Source organism: Giraffa tippelskirchi, chromosome 3, assembly GCF_054371585.1.
Source record: "Giraffa tippelskirchi isolate mGirTip1 chromosome 3, T2T-mGirTip1v1.2.pri, whole genome shotgun sequence".
Classification (NCBI taxonomy): Eukaryota; Metazoa; Chordata; class Mammalia; order Artiodactyla; family Giraffidae; genus Giraffa; species Giraffa tippelskirchi.
In genome coordinates, this window is record NC_137277.1 from 35,633,009 (window position 1) to 35,658,120 (window position 25,112).

The 25,112-nt window shown below is 49.2% G+C and overlaps 1 protein-coding gene across 2 annotated transcripts in view; it reads right to left on the reverse strand.

Annotated features, from left to right (window-relative positions):
* Positions 1 to 54: 54 nt before the first annotated feature.
* The window catches only part of DNAH2 (dynein axonemal heavy chain 2), a 101,874-nt gene continuing 76,816 nt past the window's right edge, over positions 55 to 25,112 (reverse strand). For both annotated transcript variants that reach the window (XM_081578522.1, XM_081578523.1), the window contains 28 exons: positions 23,501 to 23,711; positions 23,163 to 23,279; positions 22,853 to 22,994; positions 21,896 to 22,065; positions 21,665 to 21,781; positions 14,672 to 14,836; positions 13,741 to 13,866; positions 13,454 to 13,602; positions 13,314 to 13,380; positions 13,023 to 13,173; positions 12,639 to 12,787; positions 12,320 to 12,453; positions 12,017 to 12,161; positions 11,740 to 11,939; positions 10,185 to 10,311; positions 8,925 to 9,111; positions 8,578 to 8,726; positions 8,270 to 8,453; positions 7,851 to 8,041; positions 2,962 to 3,153; positions 2,622 to 2,806; positions 2,209 to 2,437; positions 1,976 to 2,127; positions 1,735 to 1,849; positions 1,074 to 1,250; positions 892 to 966; positions 558 to 708; positions 55 to 407 (listed from right to left, as the gene is read on the reverse strand). In XM_081578522.1, the coding sequence (XP_081434648.1) occupies positions 253 to 407; positions 558 to 708; positions 892 to 966; positions 1,074 to 1,250; positions 1,735 to 1,849; positions 1,976 to 2,127; positions 2,209 to 2,437; positions 2,622 to 2,806; positions 2,962 to 3,153; positions 7,851 to 8,041; positions 8,270 to 8,453; positions 8,578 to 8,726; positions 8,925 to 9,111; positions 10,185 to 10,311; positions 11,740 to 11,939; positions 12,017 to 12,161; positions 12,320 to 12,453; positions 12,639 to 12,787; positions 13,023 to 13,173; positions 13,314 to 13,380; positions 13,454 to 13,602; positions 13,741 to 13,866; positions 14,672 to 14,836; positions 21,665 to 21,781; positions 21,896 to 22,065; positions 22,853 to 22,994; positions 23,163 to 23,279; positions 23,501 to 23,711 (4,312 nt within the window). In that variant the 3' untranslated portion in view covers positions 55 to 252. The remainder of the gene's footprint in view (positions 408 to 557; positions 709 to 891; positions 967 to 1,073; positions 1,251 to 1,734; positions 1,850 to 1,975; positions 2,128 to 2,208; positions 2,438 to 2,621; positions 2,807 to 2,961; positions 3,154 to 7,850; positions 8,042 to 8,269; positions 8,454 to 8,577; positions 8,727 to 8,924; positions 9,112 to 10,184; positions 10,312 to 11,739; positions 11,940 to 12,016; positions 12,162 to 12,319; positions 12,454 to 12,638; positions 12,788 to 13,022; positions 13,174 to 13,313; positions 13,381 to 13,453; positions 13,603 to 13,740; positions 13,867 to 14,671; positions 14,837 to 21,664; positions 21,782 to 21,895; positions 22,066 to 22,852; positions 22,995 to 23,162; positions 23,280 to 23,500; positions 23,712 to 25,112) is intronic.

The window sequence follows — 25,112 nt, forward strand, 5'->3', positions numbered from 1 at the left end:
ACCACCCCCCAAACCCCAACCATCCCATTGAGAGACTTGGGGCTTGTGGTCGGGTGTGTTTTACGGAGCTGAGCTCCGATACAATTCTTTACGATTAACACGACTAGGTATTACCAGGGCCTCATCAAGCAACAAATTCAACCGAGGTCAAGGCCTGAGTGAAGCCTAGCCTCTGTCGGAGGTACATTATCAGCCTTGGCTCCTGGAGTCCTCGACCCCCGTGCCCCCAAACAGAAAGAAGAGGAGGCCCTCTCAGTTATCCAGGCTCATGAGTAGAGCAGTGCCCCTCTTGATCCAATGATCAGAGGTCATGGTCCCAGAGCGGAGGTCGATGCCAATGACGAAGGATGCGCGGTCTGAGCTGCCTGCCCGGTTGGGATAGTAATAGCAGGGACAGGAATACATGCCTGCAGGAAAGGAGAGGAGAATAAATCAGACCCTGGAGCTGCTGGGAGAGCAGGGCAAGAGCAGGTGTGGGGGAGGGGTGGAGCAGAGGCTGGGTTAGGATGCAAACTAGGGAGGGGCAGGCAAGCTAGGGAGGGGGCAAACTGTCCCACCCTTGGCACTCTTCTTGCGGCTCTCAGTAGGCCGGAAGTGGATGGTGGGCATGAGGCAGACAAGCTGCATGGGCTCTGCCTCCACCAAGCAGGAGTTCTTCCGGTCCCAGCCGGCACCCTCCAGGTATAGACCCCGAACCCAGACACCGTCCTGGGGAGACATGGAGACCGGTTGGGGGTAAATCCAGACCCTCAGATGCCAGTGCCCAACCCCTGTCCTGCCACCTCTCTCCTCCCCTCCCTCTCAACCAGTCGTCTCTCACCTTTGCTCCCAGCTCCTCCTCCTCCACCAGACTCCCCTCTGCTCAGAACCCTAAGCACATGTGGCACCCACCTTGGGTGGATACACTAGGTTGCTGTCGTCCACAGTGGAAACGATAAACTCCCAAGAGAGGCTGTCCACTGAAATCTGGAGATTGAAGGTAAGAATAAGGGAGGATCCTCCCACACACACAAAGAGGAGAGCAAATACATATCATCAGTATTGGTTCCCATCACACTGTCCACGTGGCTCACATTGTTTTGGCGAGCTGAAGACTGCAGCACGGCAGTGAGGAAGCCAGTGGGAAAGGTGAAGCCAGACAGCCAGAAGATCACAGGAGGCCGTGCGCGGCTGGCCCACATCTCAAACTGCTCCACACGCATGGCCAAGTCCCGGGTCCATGAAGCCAATGGCTTCTGTGAGGGGTAGGCCTGGAGCAGGAGGTAGTGTGTGTTTATTCATTCATTTATTCATTCATTCAAATTCTTACTGTGAACACTTGAAGCAGATAGAAGAATATGTGGTGTCAGCCCCTGTTCCCCAAACCATAGTTCGGCAAAGCTCTCCAAAAGCCAATTTCCAGGAAAGAAGCATAAAATGACAACTATTAGCAACAGCAGCAGCAATGCTAACCAGCTACCGTTAATGAAGCACCTTTTAAGGTGCACAGTACCAGGAATCCTTGAAACATCCTTGCAGAAGCTAGGAACTTGCCCTGGGTAGGTTTCTATGTTAATAACTTTGCAAAGTCAGTCAGTGAAGGGCAGAGTCAGATTTCAACCTTGAACCTGTCTGACTTCAAAGCCCAGGCTCACTGCTTTCTGCTATAGGCTTCCTTAGGACCAAGAGGCTGCAGGTCCAGGGGTGAAAGGAGAGTTCATTGTTGGAGAAGGATCAACAGTGAGATAATCTTACCTTTCCCCAGAGCGGAGGGACATGGGCATCAAAAATGCAATTGAAAATCTCTTCCAGGCTGGTAGACATGACAATGAGGCCCTGAATGCCTTTTTCTAGGTCTGTCAGTGAGAAGCTGGATGGGGAAAGGTGGAGGGTTATGGATGGGATGGGCCTGGGAGAGCCATCCTGGCAGGGCGTGAAGCCCTTTCCTCTTGCCCCCTCCCTGCGTTCCACAGAGCCCCACCTCCCCCCATCTCACAGGATGGTCTCCATCAGCTTGTTGTATCTCTGAATCTCCTGCAAAAGGACCACATTGAGTGGGGAGGGGTCCATAGCCAGTAGTTTTCGGGTCCCCTCATAGTCGATCATTTCCGGGATCTTCTGTTTCACATCGGCAGCCAACTCAAGGACCTGCCAAGGCAGGAGCACTGAGTGCAGACCTCTCTTCCTCCTTGCTTTCCTTCCCCCAGGTTTCTGTCTGTCTGTCCTTACCTTCTCCTCCCGACTCTGGCTTCCGGCCCTGGTGGGTGTGATCTGGGGTTGCAGGGAAAGCAGAGTCTCAAAGAGAGTGCGTGCCTCCGTGATCTGGGAGGCCACGTCGGCATTGGGGTGCTGGCCAAAAGCCTCTGGGGGGTCCATGCCAGGCAACATACTGATGTACTCTTTGTATGAGGCCAGGCTCCCATCCTTGGGGATAAAATAGGTCTCCAACACTGACAACCTGGGGAGTCAGTGCAGAATTATCACCGCACTGTGGGGACTTGGGGCTCCCATGCCAGGCCAAGGCCCTATCCATCCAATTCTCTGCTGTTACTTCGCCCCCCAAGTCAATCTTCCATTCACTCCTCAAACACAGTCCCACCCCCAATCCTGCCACCTGGCACCCCATTCAGAGCCCCCCTCACCGGTAGGAGGGGGTCGAGAGAGCCTGATCACAGAAATAGTCGTTGATGTAGGTGGTGAGCAGGCGCCGGTCCCAGTCATCTGTGATGTGTCCACCGTAGTTGACCCCAGAGATGAGGTACTTGAGTGCATCCCAGGGTGTCTCCTCATACTCATCCAGGTAGAGGCTCAGCAAGTTCTCTGACACCTGTGCATGCACCCAGCCCAAGCCCCCAGCCCCACACACAGTTATGGCAGGAATTCTTCCAGGGGCTTCCGGTCAGTGACGATTCCTGCAGGGCAGCCTCAGGGCAGAAAGGCTAAGGATGGAGGGCAGGGTGAGGGACCCTGGTCAGCACAAACCTCAAAGTCAGAGTCATTGAAGCCGTAGATGATGTTCCAGCCAAGTTGCAGGAACTTTTTGCGTTCAAGTAACACAGAGTGGAAGAAGCACAGTGCGAACAGCAGCTTCTTATACTTGGTGGGTTTGGAGCAGCGGGAAAACTGTGGTTCTGTCATCAGTTGGTAAAGACGGGTCATGTTGGCCTTTAGGCCCTGCGGACAAGGAAGTACAGAGATGGGATGACATGCATCTTGCTTGGCCCTAACATTAGCACCATCATGTTCAGTTGTGGAGGTTGCTCACTGCGTAAGGGCACTGGCTGAAGAAATGAGTGAAGGTTGAAATCCAGCCCTTGAGCTGCATGCCAAGACATGCACTCATTCACAAGGCTTGCTGTCTTTCTCTTCACACACGGGCACTGTATGGACTTGTGGCAGCCCTGCCTTGCTGTCTCCACCCCCACTCCTTGATCCCCTCAACCGTGATATTCTCAGTGGTGGGTAGGCCAACTCAATTTGTGAGTGCCAGAAAATATGAACAAAAACATAAACATGGGAACTTCCTTCGTGGTCCACTGGTTGAGAATCTGCCTTGCAATGCAGGGGATGTGGGTGTGATCCCAGTGAGGGAACTAAGATCCCACATGCCGCCAAGCAACTAAGCCCTTGCACCATCACTACTGAATCCACGTGCCACAATATAAGATCCTGTGTGACACAGCTAAGACCCAACATGGCCAAATTAATAAGAAATGAACACAATTTTGTGCAAAGAGTCAGTATATAGTGACATATCATCAAAGAGGAATGAACTATATGACTGGATTTATCAGGCATCATGAGCAGGTTGGGGTTTGGCTAAGTCTTACAAATAGGAAGGATGTAACGAGGCTGAGAGGAGGGCCTTGGCTGTCCAGAGATGGGAAGAACTGAAGGAATAAAGGCACGAAGTGGAGATAAAGTGAGAAGAGGAGTCTAACTGAAATCAAGTGCAAGCGCTCAGATAGGGTAAGAAGGACTGTGAGCAGATGGCGATACAGTAAGAAGGGCAGTTTGAGCTGACTGGATCTGATTCACCAGGAACCCTGGAGCCACTCCTCTCTTGAATAGGACAGTGATACATTGAAACAGTGTTCTAAGGAGATTCATCATGATGGACAGAAGGGAGCAGGGAGAAAACGGAAGTAAGAACATTGGATAGACCAGGAACAAAAAGAAAATCTGATTTTAAAAACTATCATTTATAATATCATCAAGTCATGTAAAGCACTGAGGAATAAATCTAATATAAATGTATATATCTTTAGAAAATTTACAAAATTTTATTAAAAGAAAGAATAAATGGAGAGACCTACTGTACTCATGGATTGAGAAGCTCAATATCCTAAAGATGTTGATTTCCCCCAAATTGATCAATAGACTTTTTTGGTGAAACTTGACAAGCTAATTCCAAAATTTATGTTAGAGAAGAAAAGATCAGGAATAGCCTAGAGAAGAATAAGGTAGGAGGATTTGCCTTCCCCAGCCATCAAGAATTATTATAGAGCTAGAGAGTAATTAACACAGTGTATATTGACCCCAGGATAAACAACTTGATCAATGAACAGCATAAAGGGCCTAGAAACCCATCTGTATATGTATATGATGACTGCAACACTTAACAAAATGGGAACACATAATATATTTAGATTAAAATACTGTATCAATTTATTGAAGTCAGCAACCGTGTTGCAGTTATATAAGAGAACATCCTGATTCTTAGGAGGGAGTCCTTTCCACTGAAATACACTACAGTATGTGGCAGTAAAGGGCCAGGATATACAATTTACTCTCAAATGTTTCAGAAGAAGTGTGAGTGGAGACAGAGAAAAACAGAGATCAAATGATAAGGCAAGTGGGACAAAATGTTAACTACAGATGGATCTGGGTAACATATAAGGGGTTCTCTGTACTATTATTCTTACAACTTTTCTGTAAGTTTAAAGTTATTTTCAAAAAAATTGTTTAAATATTGGTCTCTTTGTCAGCTTCTAAAAGGAATTTGGTTGCACCAAGCACACCTGAATGTCCTTTCTCAGAAGGTTTGGTGGATTGCAGGAAGGTTCTGCATCACCAGCAGGCAGCCTTTCATGGACAGTTCTTCTGGGCTGACCTCCAACAGGACTCCCTCCCCTGGTGACCCACCCACTGCAGAGCCATCCTGTCTGGTTCCTCTTTCCTCCTGGGATTTGCTCCCATGCATCATTGCCTCCATGCTTACTGCTTATTAAACCCACCTAAACAGCACCTACCTCAAGGCCAACACACCTCTACCTATCACAGAGGGTGGGGTTCAGCCAACAGAGGGCCCTCTGGCTACAAGGCACATGCCTCTCTTAGAAGGCAATAAGAAAGGCTCTTATGAAACGAATTAAAAAAGGGTTGCGTCTCTTTGACAACACATATTGAACTGTTTGACATCTTTTTAACGGGAAGACAGAATACTTCTATTGACCGAAGAAAATAAAGGTAAATAAAAATCAACTTTAAACATAGATTTTTAAAAATTAGTGGTGCCATTAACAACATGGAACAACAGACTGGTTCCAAATCGGGAAAGGAGTACATCAAGGCTGTATATTGTCACCCTGCTTATTTAACTTATATGCAGAGTACATCATGTAAAATGCTAGGCTGGATAAAGCACAAGCTGGAATCAAGATTCCCAGGAGAAAGATCAATAACCTCAGATACACAGATGACACCACCCTTATGGCAGAAAGCGAAGAAGAACTAAACAACCTCTTGATGAAAGTGAAAGAGGAGAGTGAAAAAGTTGGCTTAAAACTCAACATTCAGAAAACTAAAATCATGACATCTGGTCCCATCACTTCATGGCAAATAGATGGGTAAACAATGGAAACAGTAAGAGACTTTATTTTGGGGGGCTCCAAAATCACTGCAGATGGTGAATGCAGCCATGAAATTAAAAGATGCTTGCTCCTTGGAATAAAAGCTATAACAAACCTAGACAGCCTATTAAAAAGCAGAGACATTACTTTGCCAACAAAGATCCATCTAGTCAAAGCTATGGTTTTTCCAGTAGTCATGTATGGATGTGAGAGTTGGACTATAAAGAAAGCTGAGCACTGAAGAACTGATGCTTTTGAACTGTGGTGTTGGAGAAGACTCTTGAGAGTCCCTTGGATTGCAAGGAGATCCAACCAGTCAATCCTAAAGGAAATCAGTCCTGAATATTTATTGGAAGGATTGATGCTGAAGTTGAAACTCCAATACGTTGGCCACCTGATGCGAAGAACCAACTCATTGGAAAAAACTCTGATGCTGGGAAAGATTGAAGGCGGGAGGGAAAGGAGATGACAGAGGATGAGATAGTTGGATGGCATCACCGACGCGATGGACATGAGTGTGAGTAAGCTCCAGGAGTTGGTGATGGACAGGGAAGCCTGGCGTGCTGCAGTCCATGGGTTCATGTGGACTGAGCAACTGAACTGACTGAGTGACTGAACTGAGCAACTGAACTGACTGATTAACAAAAATGGGCCGAGGAGATAATCTGCGTGCAGGAGCTGAAGACTTGTTTTGAGAGCTCCTAATTTATGGTGCTGGAGTGCCAAGAAGAAGTACTTTGTAACCAGATGGAATTCACACCTGGCACTGAGTTCAGTAATGGAGCCAGAGATGGGGATTGGGGTTGAAATCAGGAAGAGGACAGTTTCTCCATCAACTTGTGAAGGGAGGAAATGTAGAATGAGGACAGGACAGGAGGAGAAAGAAACACAGAAGTAATCGATGATGTCGCAAGAAACAGAAGGGGGACCAGGAGTGTGTCAGGGAAACTGAGGGGATAGTCAACTGTGCCAGCCTCCCCAAGGTGGCCAAAGAAGGATTTAATGATGAAAGACATCTGCATGCCTGTGCATCTGGTCGGTCCTCGTTTATTAAGCACCTACTACAAACAGGTCCCTGTATTAGTCACAGGATGAGCAAAATGGTGAGGGAGGAGAAAAAGACATGGTCTCTGCCCTCTTGAGCTTACAGTCTAGAGAAGTCAGGTATTAACCAGAATCACACTAACAGGTGTAAAGTTCTTGCAGGGGAAGGTCGGAAGGTCGGAGGGAACAGTGAAGAGGATTCCTGAGAAGGGTGGGGAGGAAAATAGGGAGGACAGTGCATGAAAAAGCACCAGGCTGGAGAACACAGAGTCTGTCGAGGAAGAACAGCCAAGCAATTTTAAAAGCTGATAGTGTAGTTAAAGAAAGTGAAGGGGAAAGTTGCGACAAAGCAGGAGAGGTGCTCGCAGGAGCACACAGGCCATGTGAATAGGGTTTTGAACTTGATTAAAAGCAATGAGAAGCTACTAAAATAGTTTAAGCAGAGGTAAATGGGCAGGATGTAGTGACATGATCAGATTTTAAAAGATTGGTATGATTGCATTCCAAGGTGACCTCGTAATACTGGAGATAAAAATTTCAGTAGAGCTGGAGGGAAGGAGAAAGGCCAGGAAGTGATAGTAGGGAGAGAATGTAAGGAAGTGTCTGGAGGAGGAAGGGGCTGACAGGTCCACACACTAGTTATATACTCTTCTTTTGCCTCAGTTTCCTACCTGTAAAATGGGGCTGATAGTACCTGATAGGCATGTGTGTGTGTATGTTAAATGGATTAATAAACGTAAGCATTTAGAACAATGTCTGGCATGTAATAACACTCAAAAAAAGTTAGCTATTACTATTATGTTCTAAGACTTTGGCACACAGAGGTGGAATTTTTTAGAGGACAGTAGACTCAAAAAAGCAGCCTTGTTAAGCCTTGTTTAACCTTGTTAAGGTTAAACCCTCTCTCTGAGGCCAGGAGGAGGACAGGTAGGCCCGCTGGCATGGTCATTGCTGGCTGTCTACAGTTGCCCATACCTTTGGTGGCTCTGTGGTCATCTTGATGCTGGCCTGCAAGATGGAGATGGGGAAGTCTGGGTGGGGGCTGGAGCTGAGCCAGAGGCGGAAGGAAGGATGCGGATCCTCCACCTGCAGCTGCTCCACCAGTTTATCCAGGTTCGGCATCCAGGACAGCGACAGGTGGCAGTTGGCGAGGAACACCCAGTGTCCTGCGAGGAGGTGCTGATGTGGTGGGAAACACCCCCTATGCCCCGTCTGTCCCCCCACTGTTCCTCTGGTTGGGGGTAGTTTACGGGGGGATCCAAGTGCTCAGGTGCCAACCCCCAAGGCCTTCTGGAGGAGCGGGAGCTGCAGTGACAGCAGGGTGACAGGTGGGAGCTGGTGGACAGTCAGGCCCGGGCCATGGTTGGGGGCAGAAGAACCAGGTAGACACTGACCCTGAACCACACCCTCTCGGAGCAGCCGAGCCGCGATGGGGGCCTGGCCCTGGCCCAGAGACAGGGCATGGAAGCGCTGGGCCATGCCTGTATGCTCAGCAAGCTGGAGCAAGGCACTGGTGGGGTCCACACCAGGAGACAGGATGAACACCAGTGGCGTCCGTGGGGCTGAGTCCTCCATCACCTGCCAGCAGCACAGGGCGTGACCTTAGGCAGAAGGCCAGGTGAGGTCTTGGGAGAGACTGAGGAAGTGCGGGTAGCAGACTGGGACAGGGAGAAGCAGGTGGGAAAGCAAAAGAGCCACTGACCAACTTCATGTTTAGCACAGGCGGCTCAATGAAGCGGGAGCCAAGGTTGGAGACGATGAAAGAAGTTACACAGAAGGCCACACGGTCCTGGCGCAGGGAGCGAACAATCAGCATTCGTTGCATTTCATTGCAGGCATTTTCCCACTCACCTGGGGACAAGATTAAGGTTAGGGTTAGCGAGCCTGGAGGAGCAGGGAATCTGAACAAAGAGGCGCCTGCAGAGATGCTGGGCCAGGGGGCAGATGCGCTGAGGGAACTTGGGAGAGACAGGGGAGGAATTAGAGGAAAGAGCAGGTGTGTGGCTGAAGGAGGGAAGAGAAAGGAGAGGGAGGCCTGGCACCAGGCACCTGGCAGCATGGCCCTCTCGGGGGTGGCATTGGTGTACCACAGGTGCCAGTCCCGAGGATACTGCTCAAAGGAGTTCATGAGCCCATGGAAGTTGGTCAGTTTGTCCAGCTCTGTGATGTTATCCCAGTAGGCATCTGCGAGCCAGGTGGTACAAGGGTTATCCATTTGGCCCTCACGATCCAAGACCTGGGGCAGGGGGACGAGAGAGGAGAAAAGCATTGACTCAGAATATCCCAAAAGAAAGAGTTTTTAATTTTTTTTCAAGGTGAAAAAGCCAAGATGAGTATTTCATGAAACAAAATGAAGAAATTAATGCAGGAATCTGAGATGGACTGGAATCCACCTTTATTGGGGAAATAAATGGAAGGAAAGGGGGAGCCTGTGTCTCTGAGCCACCATGTGGGTGATGGCACAGTCCAAAGTTAGGAAGCGGGCGCCCTCTGGTGGTTTCCTGGCAATACTGCCTCCTACCTGAATGATGGCAATTGCAGCTGCAAGAGAAGGATAATCTGTTCTCTGTCACTTATTAATTTAACAAATATTTATTGTTCACCAATTATGTTTTAAGCACTCGAGACACCACTGAATAGAACAAATATCTCTGCCCTTGAGGAGCTTATTTTCCCACATGGGACAGCAGATAATGAACCAAAAACACAACAAATAATTATCTAGTGGGTTAAAGATGGCAGTGCCATGGAAAAAGAGAATAAGTTGAGCAAGATTAAGGGAGACTGGAAGTGCTTAAGGGTAGCTGGAAATATTAAGACAGTCAAGGAAATCTCAGTGAAGTGAGATTTGAATCAAGCCTTAAAGGAGGAGAGGGAGGGCACAGTGTACACCTGGGGGAACAATTTTCTGGCAGAAGGAACAGCTGGTGTGAAGGCCCTGGGATGGGACATGCCTGCGACAGTGGGAAGCCTGTGCAGCTGGAATGGGGAGGAGGCAAAGGGGCTGAGGATGTTTGGAAGGGAGAGAGTGTAACAGTGACCGTGTAATTCAAGATGGGGAAGGAGTGGCCTGAGAGACAGTGAAAGAGTGGCCAGGTCATGCCAATCAGTGGGTCACAGGGAAAGGGCTCAAATCCCCACCTGTAATGCGGGCAAGCCACTCCCCACGCCCCCTGGGAGCTTGTCGTACACCTACTCCTGCCAGCTTTCCTCTGCTCACTTGCTGGATCCTGGGCTTACCCTCTGGATCCGGGGTCCACTCCTGACCTTGTCCACCCCACACTCAGATAGACTCTCTACCCAACTCACCACACCCCCGCGTAGAAAGAAGTTGTATTCATCCATGTTGAGTTTCCCAGAAGTCTCCAGGATTTTGGCACACATCTGAAAACTGAATAGCAGTTTGTGGCGCTCGAAAAGCGTGCGGCAGGTGTACCTGGGAGGGGACAGGGGGTGGGGGTGTGGGGGGCAGGATACTCAGCATCGAGTGAGTGAAGACCCAACAGTCACAGAGCCCTGCCTATAGGGAGGGCCTTCATCAACCTCTAATCCAAACCTGTAAACAGCCTAGCCTTCAGGGCTCTAGAGAGAGGATGTGATTCTCCCAGAATTTCCTGAACACTGACTGGACCCCGGCTATGTGCCAGGTACTCTGCCAGGTCCTGAAGACACAAAGGTGAACAAATACAGTCTCTGTCCTGCTGTCCTGGAGGAAGTTAGAGTGGGGAGGACAAGTGAGAGACCATGTGAGACGACACGAGAGGTTCCCGTGTGACAAGATGAGTCCTATACAAGAGTGGCAGCACTCCCCCTACCTGGAGCGGAGCCGGAGGTGCAGCAGAGTTACCGTGATGTGGCAGAGAGGAGAGGGGAGGACGCCAGGGAGAGCTCAGATACAGGCCAAGGAGGCAGTGGGGGTGAGAAAACCATGGTGTGCAGGGTGTCAGCGATGCTCAGGGTCCAGTGTAAGGAGGGGGAAGGTGAGGCTGGGCGGCAGGTGGCAGCCAAGGTATGGAGGACTTTATGGCTATTGGACACAAAACCACCACCACAGAATGGAAGCTGGGGCTGGGGTGGCACAGCCAGATTCGTGTGTTTGAAAGGCTCACGTTGCTGACTGCAGGACAAATTGGAGAGGGACAGAGCTGGAGACAGAAGAACCTGTTGGGAACCCGTGGGGGAATTTAGAAAGAAAGATCACGGCGGCCTCAATTGAAGTGAGTCACGGCAGTGGAGAGACCTGGGTGGGATAGGGGAACAGTGTGCAGGAAGAACCATGAGCAAAACCTGTGGACTGATCTGAGAGGTGAGGGACAGTGAAGAGTCAGGAATCTCTCCCAGTTCAGGTGCTTGGGAGGTAGCTGTTGGTGGCACTCAGGGGTGCAGCCCCTGAATAATGAGGAGACAACAAGCTGGACGTGAAACAGGCTGACCTTGAGGGGTCTGTGGGATGTCCAGGCAGGGGGTCAGGAACCTCACTACTCAAAGTGGGAGCCACAGACCAGGAGCAGCAGCTTCACCTGGGAGCTTGTTAGAAATGCAGGCTCTCAGGTCCCAGCCCAGACCTATTGAGTCGGAGTCTACATTAACCTGCGTCGTGGACACATTAACCTTTTGAGAAGTGCTGGCACAGGGGAAGGTCCTCCACACAAGGCTGATGCTCAAGGGAGACACAGACTGGGACTGGTCAGCCCCTGGGTGATGGTCAGCCAGAGAGTAGACACTGTCCAAGGAAGGTGTATGGTGAAGAGCAGGGGACCAGGGGCGGTGGCAGGGGCAGTTCCAAAGCACAAGTAACCAGAGGGGTTGGTGGGCACAGAGCCACTGGGCCTCACACCGGGCGCGCGCGGGGAGGCGCCCAGACCTGTAGACGGCGTAGGTGTGGTACTCGTTCAGGTAGTCGATGCGGTCCTCCAGCTTGTTGCTGCGATGGCTCTTGTCGATGCTGAGGATAAAGAGGCTGATGTAGGCGTCCAGGGAGAACTGGTACATGGGGTCGATGCGGCCCATATCGTTGAGCACGAAGAACAGCACAGAGGCCCGCTGGGCACACGGGCGGTAAGCCTGTGGAGGGGGCGGAGTCAGGGTCGGAGGGGCGGGGGCTCGGAGAGGGGGCGGGGCCAGAGGGCGCTGCGATTCACCTCTCGGGCCAGGTCGATGTTGATCTCCGTAGTTTCGCTGGTCTCCAGCTGTTCGGTTACCTCGGTGGCAGTTATCTTGGAGGTTCGCAGGGTGTTCACCAGCTGCACGTCGTCTAGCAGGGAGCCCGTGGCCTCGTTCAGCAGCCTGGAGAAAAGCCAAGAGGCGCGTGGATGAAGGGGCTTCAGCGGGTGCTGCGCCCGGCCGGGAGCAGGGGAGGGGCGACCCTTCATCAGCCCCCCGGGACTGTAGTCAGGCCTGCGAGCAGACCCGCGGGCTGTGGGCTGGGGGAGGCAGGGTCTCACCGAAGGATCTCGTCCTCCAGCTCCTTGAGCTTCCTCTTGCCAGCGGCGATATTGATGACCAGCGAGTCCTTCTGCTCCTCCAGCTCGGGCCGCTCCTTCCGGACCACAATGCCCAGCAGCTGGGCCTCCAGGCCCTGAGATCGCCAGGACCGGTGGTGAGAATCCCACTCTGGTGATCTTTACCCTCTACATCCCTTTACATTTCTCAAGCCCCGCATCCCCAGCTGCCTGACACAATTTCAGCCTTTTCTCAGTCCTGCCGGACTCTACAGCCCTCTGGATTCACCCTGGTTCAGTCTAGGCATCAGCCCCCACCCACCTGTTCTTTAACAGCGAAGTTGACAATGGTGGTCTTGGCTGAAGTCTCTGGGCTGTAGTGGGGGTTGGAGAGCTTGGTGGTGATGTAGAAACGGAAGTTGGGATTGTATTCCACCTCCTTATCTCCAATGCGCATCAGCAACCGACCACCTGCACTGACAGGAGGGTCAAGGGCAGGGACTCCACATGACCAAGTGTGGGCTGACCCATTGTTCCCCAACTGAAATCCAGTAGCAGGGACTCAGCCTGCCTACGGCCCCAACCCAGGTCTGTGTGAATACAAGGACAGGGTAGTAGGAGACACAGCCAAAGACCCAGTGCTTTCACGCCATGGGTCCGACCTGGCTGGTCTCAGCCCAACCCCACCATAAGCCTGGGCCCTGACCAATTCGAGCTACAGATTTGTTGAGCACAGGATTGAGTGTGGGATCCAGATATTCCTGCACGTTCTGGAGCAGAACTGGATATCCAAACTGGATGGCGTTTTCTAGGATTCGGAGGTAATCGCTCATCTGCAGGTCGATGATCTGTAGGCCCTGGAAAGCAAGGAAAACCATGGAAGAAATGCTGAGGGATAGAAGATCGGTAATGGCCAAAGGGTAGGACCAGAAAGAGTCAGACTTGGGAAGAGAATCTAAGGGGACGAATCAGCCCTCCCCCAATCCCAGCCCTGTACCTGCTTTCCTTCCATGTTCTTGATCCATTTCAGGGCCTGGGCCTGCGGATCGATCATCAGTGCCCACCTGAAGGAGGAAGTGTGAGTCAGAAGATAGGCTCAGCCTTGGCTCGGCCTTGTGCTCCCAGCAGCATCCTCACCTGTTGCCACGGGTGACAATGATGCCGTTCTCAGTGGAGAAGGCATCCGAGGGCAGCCCTTGAATGTTCCAGTCCCGAACTTTGGTAGGATTGGACAGGAAGTTGTCGAAGGTGAAGCGGGGTGAGCAAGGAACCTGCAGCTCTGAAATCTGGGTGGAAGGAGCCCTGAGCTTCAGCCTGGATATCACAGCCCAGCATTCCTGCACCTTCCCAACATCTCTGTTACTCCCAGAGGCTGTGATCTCAGAGCCCAGGAGCTCATGCATCACACCTGAGCCCTGCCTCACCTTCCTGATCCAGATTTGGTTGACAATCTCATCCCGGTAGTTGGTCAGGAAGGGCCCCATATAGGACAGGAAGGCAGCTGCCAGGAGACAGTCTCCCACCAGGTAACCCAGATCCTCCTCCAGGCCCTGGAGGAGAGCAGGGGAGGTAGGTGTAAGTCTTCCTGGGCCCCGGTACTGGAGGCACATGGACAACTCCGAAGGCACTCTCCCCTCTGGACACTGTCCAGATCAGCAGGAGTCTTTCCCTCTCCTAAATCATTGTGCTCCAAGAACTCTACCCTATTCTCACGACTTTTGAGTTCCCCATCTTTTATTTTTTTCATATTTTGGCTGTGCCATGTGACTTGCAGAATCTCAATTCCCTGACCAGGGATCAAACCCAGGTCGTGGCAGTGACAGCGCCGAACCCTAACCACTAGACCACGAGGGGACTCCCTTGAGTGCCCCAACTTTAACAGCAATGTTTATTTCTTCTCTCTTTCTTTTTTTGGTCGTGCCACATGGCTTGTGGGATCTTAGCTCCCAGGCCCTCGGCAGTGAAAGCATGGAGTCTTAATCACTGGACCACCAGGGAATTCAGCAGTGTTTCTTGTGATAAGGCCTAACCCTCTTGTGAAGCCAGGAGCTCACTGAGATCAGAGATGAGATGCCCCAGGTTGGCTTCAGTCAGGCCAGTGGGCTTTATCAGGATCCTCGTGAGCATTTTCCAGCCCCACCTACACAAGGAGGCAGATCCCTCCTGGCACAAAAGCCTCTCCTCCTACTATTCTCACCAAATGGGAGAGGAAGAAAGCCCAAGCCCCACTTTTGGGTGTCCCTACACCCAAGCATTGCCATCATTTCCCCTCCTGTCCCTCCACCTAAATGGGCCGGGAGCCGGGGGCAGTGGTGGGCAATAGTGAGGAGAGTCAGAGGGCACAGCTAGCCTCACCTTCACTGTCTCCTCCCATCGGGCCTTCTCGCCGGCCAGCCCAGACACCAGCATCCCAGCACGCTCCAGCTTCATCTCCATCTCCTCGGACCTCTTGCGAAGCTCCTCCTTCTGTGCCAGCTTCTCATCATACTGTTTCTTCAGCATCTCCAGTTTCTCAGCCACCTGGGAGGGATCAGAGTATGGGGATCTAACACAGGCTGGAGGCCAGACGATTCTGGCTTCGGATTACCCATCTGCCATGTTGTGGCTCTATGACCTCAGGGAAAAATGATCTCTTGGAGCCTCAGTTTCCTCAGGTACAAAAAATTAACACCTCCCCTGCAGGGTTGTTGTGAAGGAAAAAACAAGATCAAATATATGTGATCAGGTGAGTTTTCTCTCCTGAGCCTCCACCACTCCACCACTCCTTCCTTGAGCCTGGAAACTGCTTGGTCATGAACTCAAGGCTGAGGAAGAGATGGGCCTCGCATAGGACAGGGATAAAGCACACAGGATGTTTTGACAAGAGAGCACCAGATAGCACAAAAATAACCGCCATTCCATGTTGTGGAGAGAGGAACTCCCGAGTTCTCATCACAAGGAAATTTTCGTTTTTTCCCAACTATTGAGGTTGACTTCCAAGAACTTGGAAATGAAATAAGTAGCTCTCCAAGGAATTATTATTATTTTTTTGCTTGTGTCAGGAGGCATGTGGGGTCTTAGTTCCCCAACGGGGAATTGAACCCATGCCCCTGCAGTGGAAGCGTGAAGCCCTAATCACTGGACCACCAGAGAATTCCCTCCAGGGAACATTTTTTAAAGCAAAGTGGAGATTCAAAATGTCACCCTTGAGTGACTGTTGGAAGGTATTAGCATCTAAAGAAAGAAAGTGTCACTCAGTGATCAGATGGGCCACTCAGAGGCTAGGGGCCCACAGGGAAAGGGTGCTTTGGTCCTCACACACATGTGCCGGGTTATCTGGCAGGCTCTACTGCATGACACTTGTCATCAGGTTCATGCAACCACCTCCATGCACTGAGGCCACGCTCATCAGCAACACTCTGATTACAATTTGGCTTCCGGTGGAGACTGGGCTCTGGGGAGGCAGCCAACCTACGTGATAGATCTATAGTTCATAATTTATTTTGCATGTTTTCACTGTTTTGATTTTCTACGCAAGAAATATATGCACAGGGTTAAAAACCTAAATAATAAAATAAAAGAGGTTATAAGGAAAAGCAACAGTCCTCTAGCCCACTTTCCTACTTAGTTCCATTCTTCAGTAGCAAATTATTTAACCATTTCTCTTTTTATTTCTTCAGGTAATTAACTCCCTATCTCTGACTATTACGCTTATGCAGCTACTGTATGTATGCGTGTGTATATATATATATATACATATACACACACACATATATATACAGCTTTAAATTTTTGCAGTTTTAATCTTTTTAATTAAAAATAATTATGAAAAATTTCAAACCTAAGAAAAAGACTAATATAAGCAATACCTATATACCCATCACCCAGATTTAACAGTTGTTAACATTGTGCTATATTTACTCCATCTACTTGTTTTTCGCCAAGGTATTTTAAAGAATGTTACAAACTCATGACATTTCAGCCTTAAATACCTCATAATGCATCTCTTTTTAGAAAAGGACATATTCATAACATCATTATCACACCTAACATCTTTAACTTTTTTTGAAAATAACTTGTCCCATTTGTATTTTTTTTGAATGGTGAATATGTTTCACCCAAATCAACATTCCAAAGGAAAAAATGTGTGCCCGGGTTTGTCTTCCTCCCACTCCCGACCCCAGCTCCCAGCCCCAACCTGAGAGGGAACCACTGTCATCAGTTTCTAGTGTAACTTTCCAGACCGAGTCCATCAATAGTAAAGAAAATGTAAGCACCGTGAGGAGAGCGCCACATTCACCACTGAATCCTTAGACCCAGGTAGTGCCCAGCACTCAGTAAATGTTTCTTGAATGGATGATTTTTTTCAAAAAGATAAATGGTAACATTCAATATCACTGTTTATTTACTATTTTTCACCTGTCTTCAAATCCATTCTTGTCAAGCTGTCTCATTCTTTTTAACAGCTGCAAATTTTGTGTATGATGGAACCACAATTTATATGACAAGTCTCCTACTGATGGACATTTGTGTCTTCCCAACGTTTTCTATAATTAACGAAACTCTAAAGAGTATCCTTGTACTCGCATAAGCACATCTTGACGCTGCTAGTCCTTTTCTATTTTAATTGTGTTTAAAAGCAGAGACATTACTTTGCCAACAAAGGTTCGTCTAGTCAAGGCTATGGTTTTTCCAGTGGTCATGTATGGATGTGAGAGTTGGACGGTGAAGAAAGCTGAGCGCCGAAGAATTGATGCTTTTGAACTGTGGTGTTGGAGAAGACTCTTAAGAGTCCCTTGGACTGCAAGGAGATCCAATCACTCCATCCTAAAGGAGATCAGTCCTGGGTGTTCATTGGAAGGAATGATGTTGAAGCTGAAACTCCAATACTTTGGCCGCCTCATGCGAAGAGTTGACTCATTGGAAAAGACCCTAATGCTGGGAAGGATTGGGGGCAGGAGGAGAAGGGGATGACAGAGGATGAGATGGTTGGATGGCATCACCGACTCGATGGACATGGGTTTGGGTAAACTCCGGGAGTTGGTGATGGACAGAGAGGCCTGGTGTGCTGTGATTCATGGGGTCGCAAAGAGTCAGACACGACTGAGTGACTGAACTGAACTGAACTTTGTGAATGGGTAACTTAAAAATTCAAGAGGCATGAAAGCATGAAAAATCTTCCTCCCAACCCTCTTCTCCATCTACCCGGCTTCCTTCTTGAGGTAGCCAATGTGACCTGTTTCTAGTTCATCCTCTACAGATACTACAAGTATATCTTATACAGCTGTTTCCTGCTTTATCAACGTTAGACTATTTCTATGGACTTAATGCTATGATAGATGAAGATCTGATTCCCTTGTACCAACACACCTCATCCCTTTCTCTCTACATCTAGTAGTTTTTTCTTTTTTTCCCCAAGTATCACAATGTTTATTGATAGATACAAGTTATAAAATCAGGACATGAACATGACTTGATAAATTAAGTGGACTTCATTTCAATACTAAAATAAGAGGGACCAATTAAAATTCTCACCATTTGTTTCACACCCACAAAGACCACTTCAAGGGCATTTAGACTCTCTCAAGGGCTTCCTAGGTGGCGCTAGTGGTAAAGAACCCACCCGCCAGTGCAGGAGACATAAAGAGGCAGGTTCCATCCCTGGGTTGCGAAGATTGCCTGGAGGAGGCCACAGCAACTCACTCCAATATTCTTGCCTGGAGAATCCCATGGACAGAGGAGCCTGGCCGGTGGCTACAGTTCATAGGGTCGCAAAGTCGGACATGACTGAAGCTACTTAGCAAGCACACACAATCTCTCAAAATTTCCTAATAGTTTTATCTCTCCTACTGGCTACCTTTATATAATGTTAAATAACCTTCTAGTGTTATAAGTAATAAATTTATATTTTGTTTCTTTGTTGCCACTGTGCGAGGCTGTGGGATCTCAGTTTGCCAACCAGGGATCAGGGATTGAACCTGTGCCCCTGCAGTGGAAGTGCAGAATCTTAACAACTGGCAAGTCCCAACACGTTAAAACTATGTTCTATTTTATCTGCTGCAAAAGCGCTGCCCTGTCTTTCCCAGCTGTGTCCACTTCCCCAATTTTTAGGCGGTACTTTTATTTTTACATTGTTGAGGCTGACATTCAGAGGCCACACCGGGTCTTCTGTGCTCCGTCTCTAGACTGATTATAAAGGTCAAACGCTAACAGTGTCAATGTCATCCTGATCCGGGTTGGTGCCCAGTGTGAACCAGGCTGGGCTGCTGGTGGTGAGACACTCAGACAGGTCACTCTGTGGGCCGAACCGGTTGTTAAATACTTTTTCTATTATCCCTGATGATGTGTTTTTTCTTTCAGAAATTCTTACGGGTTGGTCGTGTCTCCTCTCTCTCTTCTGATTTCTGTCTCTGGTTTTGATTTTTGTATTATGTTCTGTGATGCTGTCCTTCTACCCTTCTACTGAATGTCACACTTGGATCATTTTTAAATTTCCCAGAATTCTTTCTTTTTGTTTGGCCTTTTATCATCCTATTTTGTTCTATGGATGTCATTTCTTTCTTAATCACTCTCTCTGATGATACTAATTAGATGAGGCCTACTTTTTTCAAGTTTTCTCCATAACCTGAATTTTCTCTGGGTTTATATTTTCCTTTGAGGTCATGGCTTGTTACGATTTTTTGTCCTGGTCATTGTGTGTTGGAAGACTTCCTCCAGGACTTTTTCTCACCCTTCTCCAGGGGAGGTGGTGACTGATCTGACTGGTAAAATTGGAAAGAATAAACTGGGAATACTCAACTGAATTCAGGCCCTTTCTTTTTAGGGGTGAGCACAAGTCCCACTCTGCCCACCCAACAAAGCCCAAGACCAAGTGAGTCTGTCTGAAGATGGGGGTCCCTACTAGGAGGGCCACTTGCTCACAGACATCTTCCACATCCTCCAGCCTAGGCTTTATAGGTGATTTTGGCCAAATGCCTTTTATTTCTCAATTTGCTTAGAACTCGGGCATAGAATAAGGCTACTAGTTCTCAGATCCCTTCAAGAGTATACCTTTTGGACTTTCCCAGCAGTCTAGTGGTTAAGACACCATGCTTCCAATGCAGGGTGTGTGGGTTTGAGCCCTGGTTGGAGAACTAAGATCCCACAACCCACACGGCATGGCCAAAAAATGAAAAAATGGAAAAAAAGAGAGAATGCAAAAAACAATGGCACAGGTTTTTAAAAAAGAGAGAGTATACATATATGCAGACCAGAAAACCCCTCAAGACATTTTTGACAGTGCTGGGGGTTTTCTGATCAGACTGCAGCGTGTGGACAGGTGTTCTGAGTAAGGTGAGTAAGGTGAGTAAGGCTCGTGTTAGGCCCAATGGGTTTTTACACTTGTGTGGTTGACTTTTAACTTCTGTGACTTCAGTGAAAGTCTTTAGGCCAACCCTGTGTTATTTTGACCTTGGCAGGTGGCTGTAGCTTTGTCCACGAATGAGTGGCTTTCTCTATAGAGACAGGATGTTTGAAGCAGGGCAATTTCTAGGAAATGGGGCTTGGGCAGGAGAGAGATGTAGTCTGCAAGGGTGGCCTTAATTAAGAGTTCTGTGGTGGATGAAGAGACTGTTCTGGGACTTCCCTGGTGGTCCAGCGGTTAAGAATGTGGGATTAAGTGACTTGCAGGTTACTGCCGGTACTGGGGCTAGAATCCCGCCTCCTGACTCTAATTCCCCACCACCTCAGTTCATCGTTACCTCTCAATCTCTCTTGAAATCTTCACTCTTTTATTCTCTTTTTTTCAAGTCTGAACACTCCATCCATTAGGAAAGGTTTCTCACCTCTGGATGAATCATATCCTGGGCCAAATAATTAGGGGTTGTCCCCTTCACATGTGGAAAAAAAATGGGCCTGTAAGGTCAGCTGCCAACAGCGTCATTCTCGGGAGAAGCATTCGTAGGGCACCTCATGTTAGGTCTCTGGTGGGGGATCTCACACCGCATCTTGAGGACCTCTAGTTGGTAAGAGTAAGCAAACAGGGAACCGAAATTTCTCCTTTGTTACTGAAAGTGTAAGATGCAAATACAGCTTTCAATAGAACTTCAGAATCAGGCATGCTGAGCCACCTGCTTGTAGCTAGCACTGTGCTGACTCTGGGCTCCTGCCAGGCCAACTAAGTGAGAATTTCTGGGGGAGCCTGGAAATCAGCCGTATTTTGAAGTCTTCTTCCCTGTCAGAGTCACCCAGAGGTGGGAAACCCTGACCATAGCACTAGAGGTCTGGGAAGAGGCCCAGAGTCCAGCTATATTACATTTCAATCCAAATCTTGAGTAAATAATTTTAACCATTACTCATTTGCTTGGCTCCCTGAAAATATATATTTTCCCTAGGTCCAATTCTGACACACAGCAAAGGTTAGGGACCCCTGTTTTGGAAACTGCCCTAGAAGCCTCAGAAATGGGTCAAAATGGAATTTCTTTGTGTGTATGTGTGTGTGCAGTTTTAATCTTTTTAATTAAAAATAATTATGAAAAATTTCAAACCTAAGAAAAAGACTAATATAAGCAATCTTGGTTGCAGGATCTTGGTTGCAGCACATGGGCTTAGTTACCCCGAGGCATGTGGGATCTTAGTTCCCTGATCCGGGATCAAACCCATGTCCCCTGAATTGGAAGGCAGAAGTTACTTCCAAGGGAGGGGAGCCGGTGATTAGAGAGCAGAAGGGGAAAGGGAGAATTCTTACTGGATACGCTTTTGTCCTTTTGAATTTCAAACCATGTGGATATATTTATACCACCTATTAAATCAATGATAGAAAATTAAATGATAGACTGGAAGAATTTTGAACTCTTGATAATAGCACTTATATTCTGCCTAACAGGAGAGTTACTTGTGCATGTATCTGGTAAGAGAGCACCTTCTGGATTATCTAGCCCTCTCACAGGGAATGACCCTCTCTGCCTCCAGATGACAACCCCAGGCTCCAACACCCTCGTATTCCTCCAGGTCCAAGCAGTAATGTGACAACCTTGCCCCATCCCCCGAGCAAAGACCCATTTGCCACACAGATTTCATTAGTTACGGTCTCAAGGTCCTTCTCCAAAGGCCCCCAACAAAGGATGGCGAACACTGCCGGCTCCAGGTCAGTTGTGGGAAGGGCTCCCCGGAGACAGCACCCCTGTGCCTTTGTAACCCTCTCAACTGACTTGGCTTTCTGAGCCAGAGGCAGCCATCTAAACAAGGCGCAAAGTGGGAGGCAGACAGGACTATAAGGAGGAGGGGGTAGAATTAGACAGGGAGAAATAAACAGAAAGGAAGCATCCTAGAAATCAGGAATCTGGGAGAGCTACCACCTCGGAAAATGGAAAACATAGGTACGAGGCTCACCTCGCGCAGCTTCTCCTGAGCCTCAGCCAGGGCCGCTTGCTTCTCCTGAAGCTGGGCCAACGCGGCGTTCATGCGGATCCGCTTGGGCTCCACCACCCGGTACAGCCGCCCGTAGAGCTGCAGGGAGACAGCAGGCACCCTCTCACTCGCCACCCACTCACCTGCCATGAGCTTTCCATCCCCCTCCTCCCACCCGGCCTCACTGCTCCCACCCAGCCAGTCACTGCCTACCTCCATGGCCCGAACCCACATGCAGAGGGATTTGGCAGCCAGTGACACGCGGCCGATGATGTCAGGCTGGAAGTCGGGCTGGGCGCAGTAGGCTCCAATCTTCTTCAGGACTTTGTCTGAGATATTGTCTTTATCAAAGTGGATCAGTGACTTGATGAAGTTCTGTTCCCCTGGGGGATGAAGATTGGGGGCCTCACCTCCACTGCTCAGGCACAGCCACGTGCTTCCTGGGCTCAGTTCCCAAGGTCTGACCTCATCCCACAGTCCCTCCACTGGCCATGCTCCCTCATCTAGACCCTTGAGGCTCCCAGAGCCTCCACGACCTCCCCAGCCTCTCCTCCCATCACGTACCTTCCACCCTCTCAGCCCGATCACCCATCCCACGCACCATTCTGTCTATATACTTTGCACCTTCTTCTAGAGCAGGGGACACCAACCTATAGGTTACAGGCTACATTCCACCAACAGAACTCAGAGCAGGAAAAATATCACAAGAGTAAAAAGACACTTGTTTTCCCTTTTCTGATTCTTGTCCTTTTGGGAGGTGGGGAGCAAAGGCACTCCTGTCCTTAGATTCTGTAATACATTCCATTATCCTTACGACAGCTTCTCCCTTTGTGTGTGCGTGTGTGTGTGTGGCTGAGTCATGGAGCATGTGGGATCTTCTGACGAGGGATTGAACCCACTCCCCTTCACTGGAAGCGCAGTCTTAACCACTAGACCATCAGGGAAGTCCCTCTTTTTTTTTTTCTTTCTTTTGCTTAAATGAAGATGAGTTACCCACAACCGAGGACCTTAACTGATGGTTATGCCTCCTCTTCCCCACCAGGTTCTGTGCTTTGAGGGTGGGCACAGTGCATCCTTCATCTCTGCCTCTCTCAGCGCCTGACGCCCAGTAGATGATTGGAGGAATTCTGGGTGGACTGGCATAAATTACCTTCCAGTTTCCTGGCTCACCTAGCTGCCTCTTGGCCTCTGCCCAGGTGGGATCATTGCCTCGAAGGATCATGACTGCCTGCAACACCATCTCCACCTGGGCTGGGGGCCGTCCATAAGACTTGATCTCTCCTATGTCCTTCTTGTTCAGAGACTCCAGGGCCTGAGAAAAGGGATGAACTTGAGGACCAGAGTCAACTCAGGTGGCAAGACGGGTCCTTTATGGAGACAGGACTTAGCTGAAGTTTCCCTCTTCTCCTCCCTTCCAAGGGGACTTTGAGAACAAGGAAGGCCAGCCCAGTCTCCTTCCTGCGCCTTCCCATCCTGATACCCGCATGGCCTCTTCCAGGGCTGGTAATGCCTCTTCCAGATCCTTCTGGGCATTGTCAGCCAGTGCCTGGCACTTGACTTCCTCAATCGCAATCTTCTCACTATTGGCTGTGACGGCCTAGGGATGAAGAGAAGATGAGGGTTTTGTCTTCACCTTGAGCAGAAGTGGGGGTGCTGGTGCTAGTGGTAATGATGCAAGAGAAAGCTAAAGAAGACTTGAGGAGTGGAACTGGCACCCCCCTGCCCTATAACTGATGGAGGCTGGGAAGCCCCTCTGCCTGGCAGGCACAGGGAATAGGGGATGTGAGGGGCAGGGGCGATCCGGGGGGGCGGGGGCACCTTCTGCTGCTCATCCGCTTCCCGCTTCTGCTGCACGATGATGACCAGGTACTCCTCGCACTGCTTCTGGAACTCAGCCACCTTTTTCTTGGCATCCTCCAGCTCCAAGGACATCACTTCCACCTTTTCCCTAGTTTCATCGATCTTAAACAGGCCTGTCCGCAGCTTATTGGCCTGGTCCAGCAGCTCCTGCCGCTTCTCTGCCAGCAACCTAGGGAACAGAGTAGGATCAGGAACCCCAGGAGGCTGGGCCCCCAGAAAGGAGAGGCCCATGTAGCATCCCTTCCCAGGTTGGCTCTGGTCCCTGACTTTCATGCTTGTTGCCACCACCACCACCCTAGTCAGATCTGTATCATTTCCTTGCCTGGATCATTGCCAACAGCCTCCCAACTGGTCTTCCTGTTTCTGGACTCTCATCCCTCTCATTTATTCTACACGCCGTTGTCAGAGTTGGCGTGCTGGCTACCGTTTTCATTGTACCACTTCCCTACCTGAGGCCTTTCTACTGTACAGCAATTCCCCACTGTGTAGCAGGTAGCGGGGCTGCAGTGAACCAGAAAATATAAACTTCTCTCAAGGGGGTGGCCATCCCTGGGCTTCAGTTCAGTTCAGTTCAGTCGCTCAGTCATGTTCGACTCTTTGCGACCCCATGAACCGCAGCACGCCAGGCCTCCCTGTCCATCACCAACTGCTGGAATCTACCCAAACCCATGTCCGTTGATGCCATCCAACCATCTCATCCTCTGTCGTCCCCTTCTCCTCCTGCCCTCAATCCTTCCCAGCATCAGGGTCTTTTCAAATGAGTCAGCTCTTCGCATCAGGTGGCCAAAGTATTGGAGTTTCAGCTTCAACATCATTCCTTCCAATGAACACCCAGGACTGATTTCCTTTAGGATGGATTGGTTGGATCTCCTTGCAGTCCAAAGGACTCTCAAGAGTATTCTCCAATACAACAGTTCAAAAACATCAATTCTTCGGTGCTCAGCTTTCTTTATAGTCCAACTCTCACATCCATAAATGACCACTGGAAAAACCATAGCCTTGACTAGATGGACCTTTGTGGACAAAGCCCTGGGCTTCAGCCTGGTTTTTTCCATTTGAGAGTGAATGTGGAATTGTACTGCCACAATTTCTGATGTTTCAAGACAGACTGGAAATATGGAGTTTTCCAAAGCTTCAAGTTTTAAATGTTGGCAACTCATTCACAAAGTCTTAATATTGCGCAGTCCCTCAAAAAATGTCTAAGAAAGATTGTTTTCTGAATTAAATACTAAATATGGGCTTCCCAGGTGGTGCAGTGGTAAAGAATCTGCCTGGCAGTGCAGGACACACAGAGATGAGGGTTTGATCCCTGGGTTGGGAAGATTCGCTTGAGTAGGAAATGGTAATCCACTCCAGTATTTTTGCCTGGAAAATTCCATGGACAAAGGAGCCTTGGCAGGCTACAGTCCATGGGGTCGCAGAGTCAGACATGACTGAGTGACTGAGCACATAGGCACGTGATGTAAATTGCTTAACACAGTGACTGGGAAATCATAAACAGGATGTAAACCTATGGACCCAGGGAAGGCAAGGACTTGATTTTGTTAACTGGCATATATATTACAAGTAT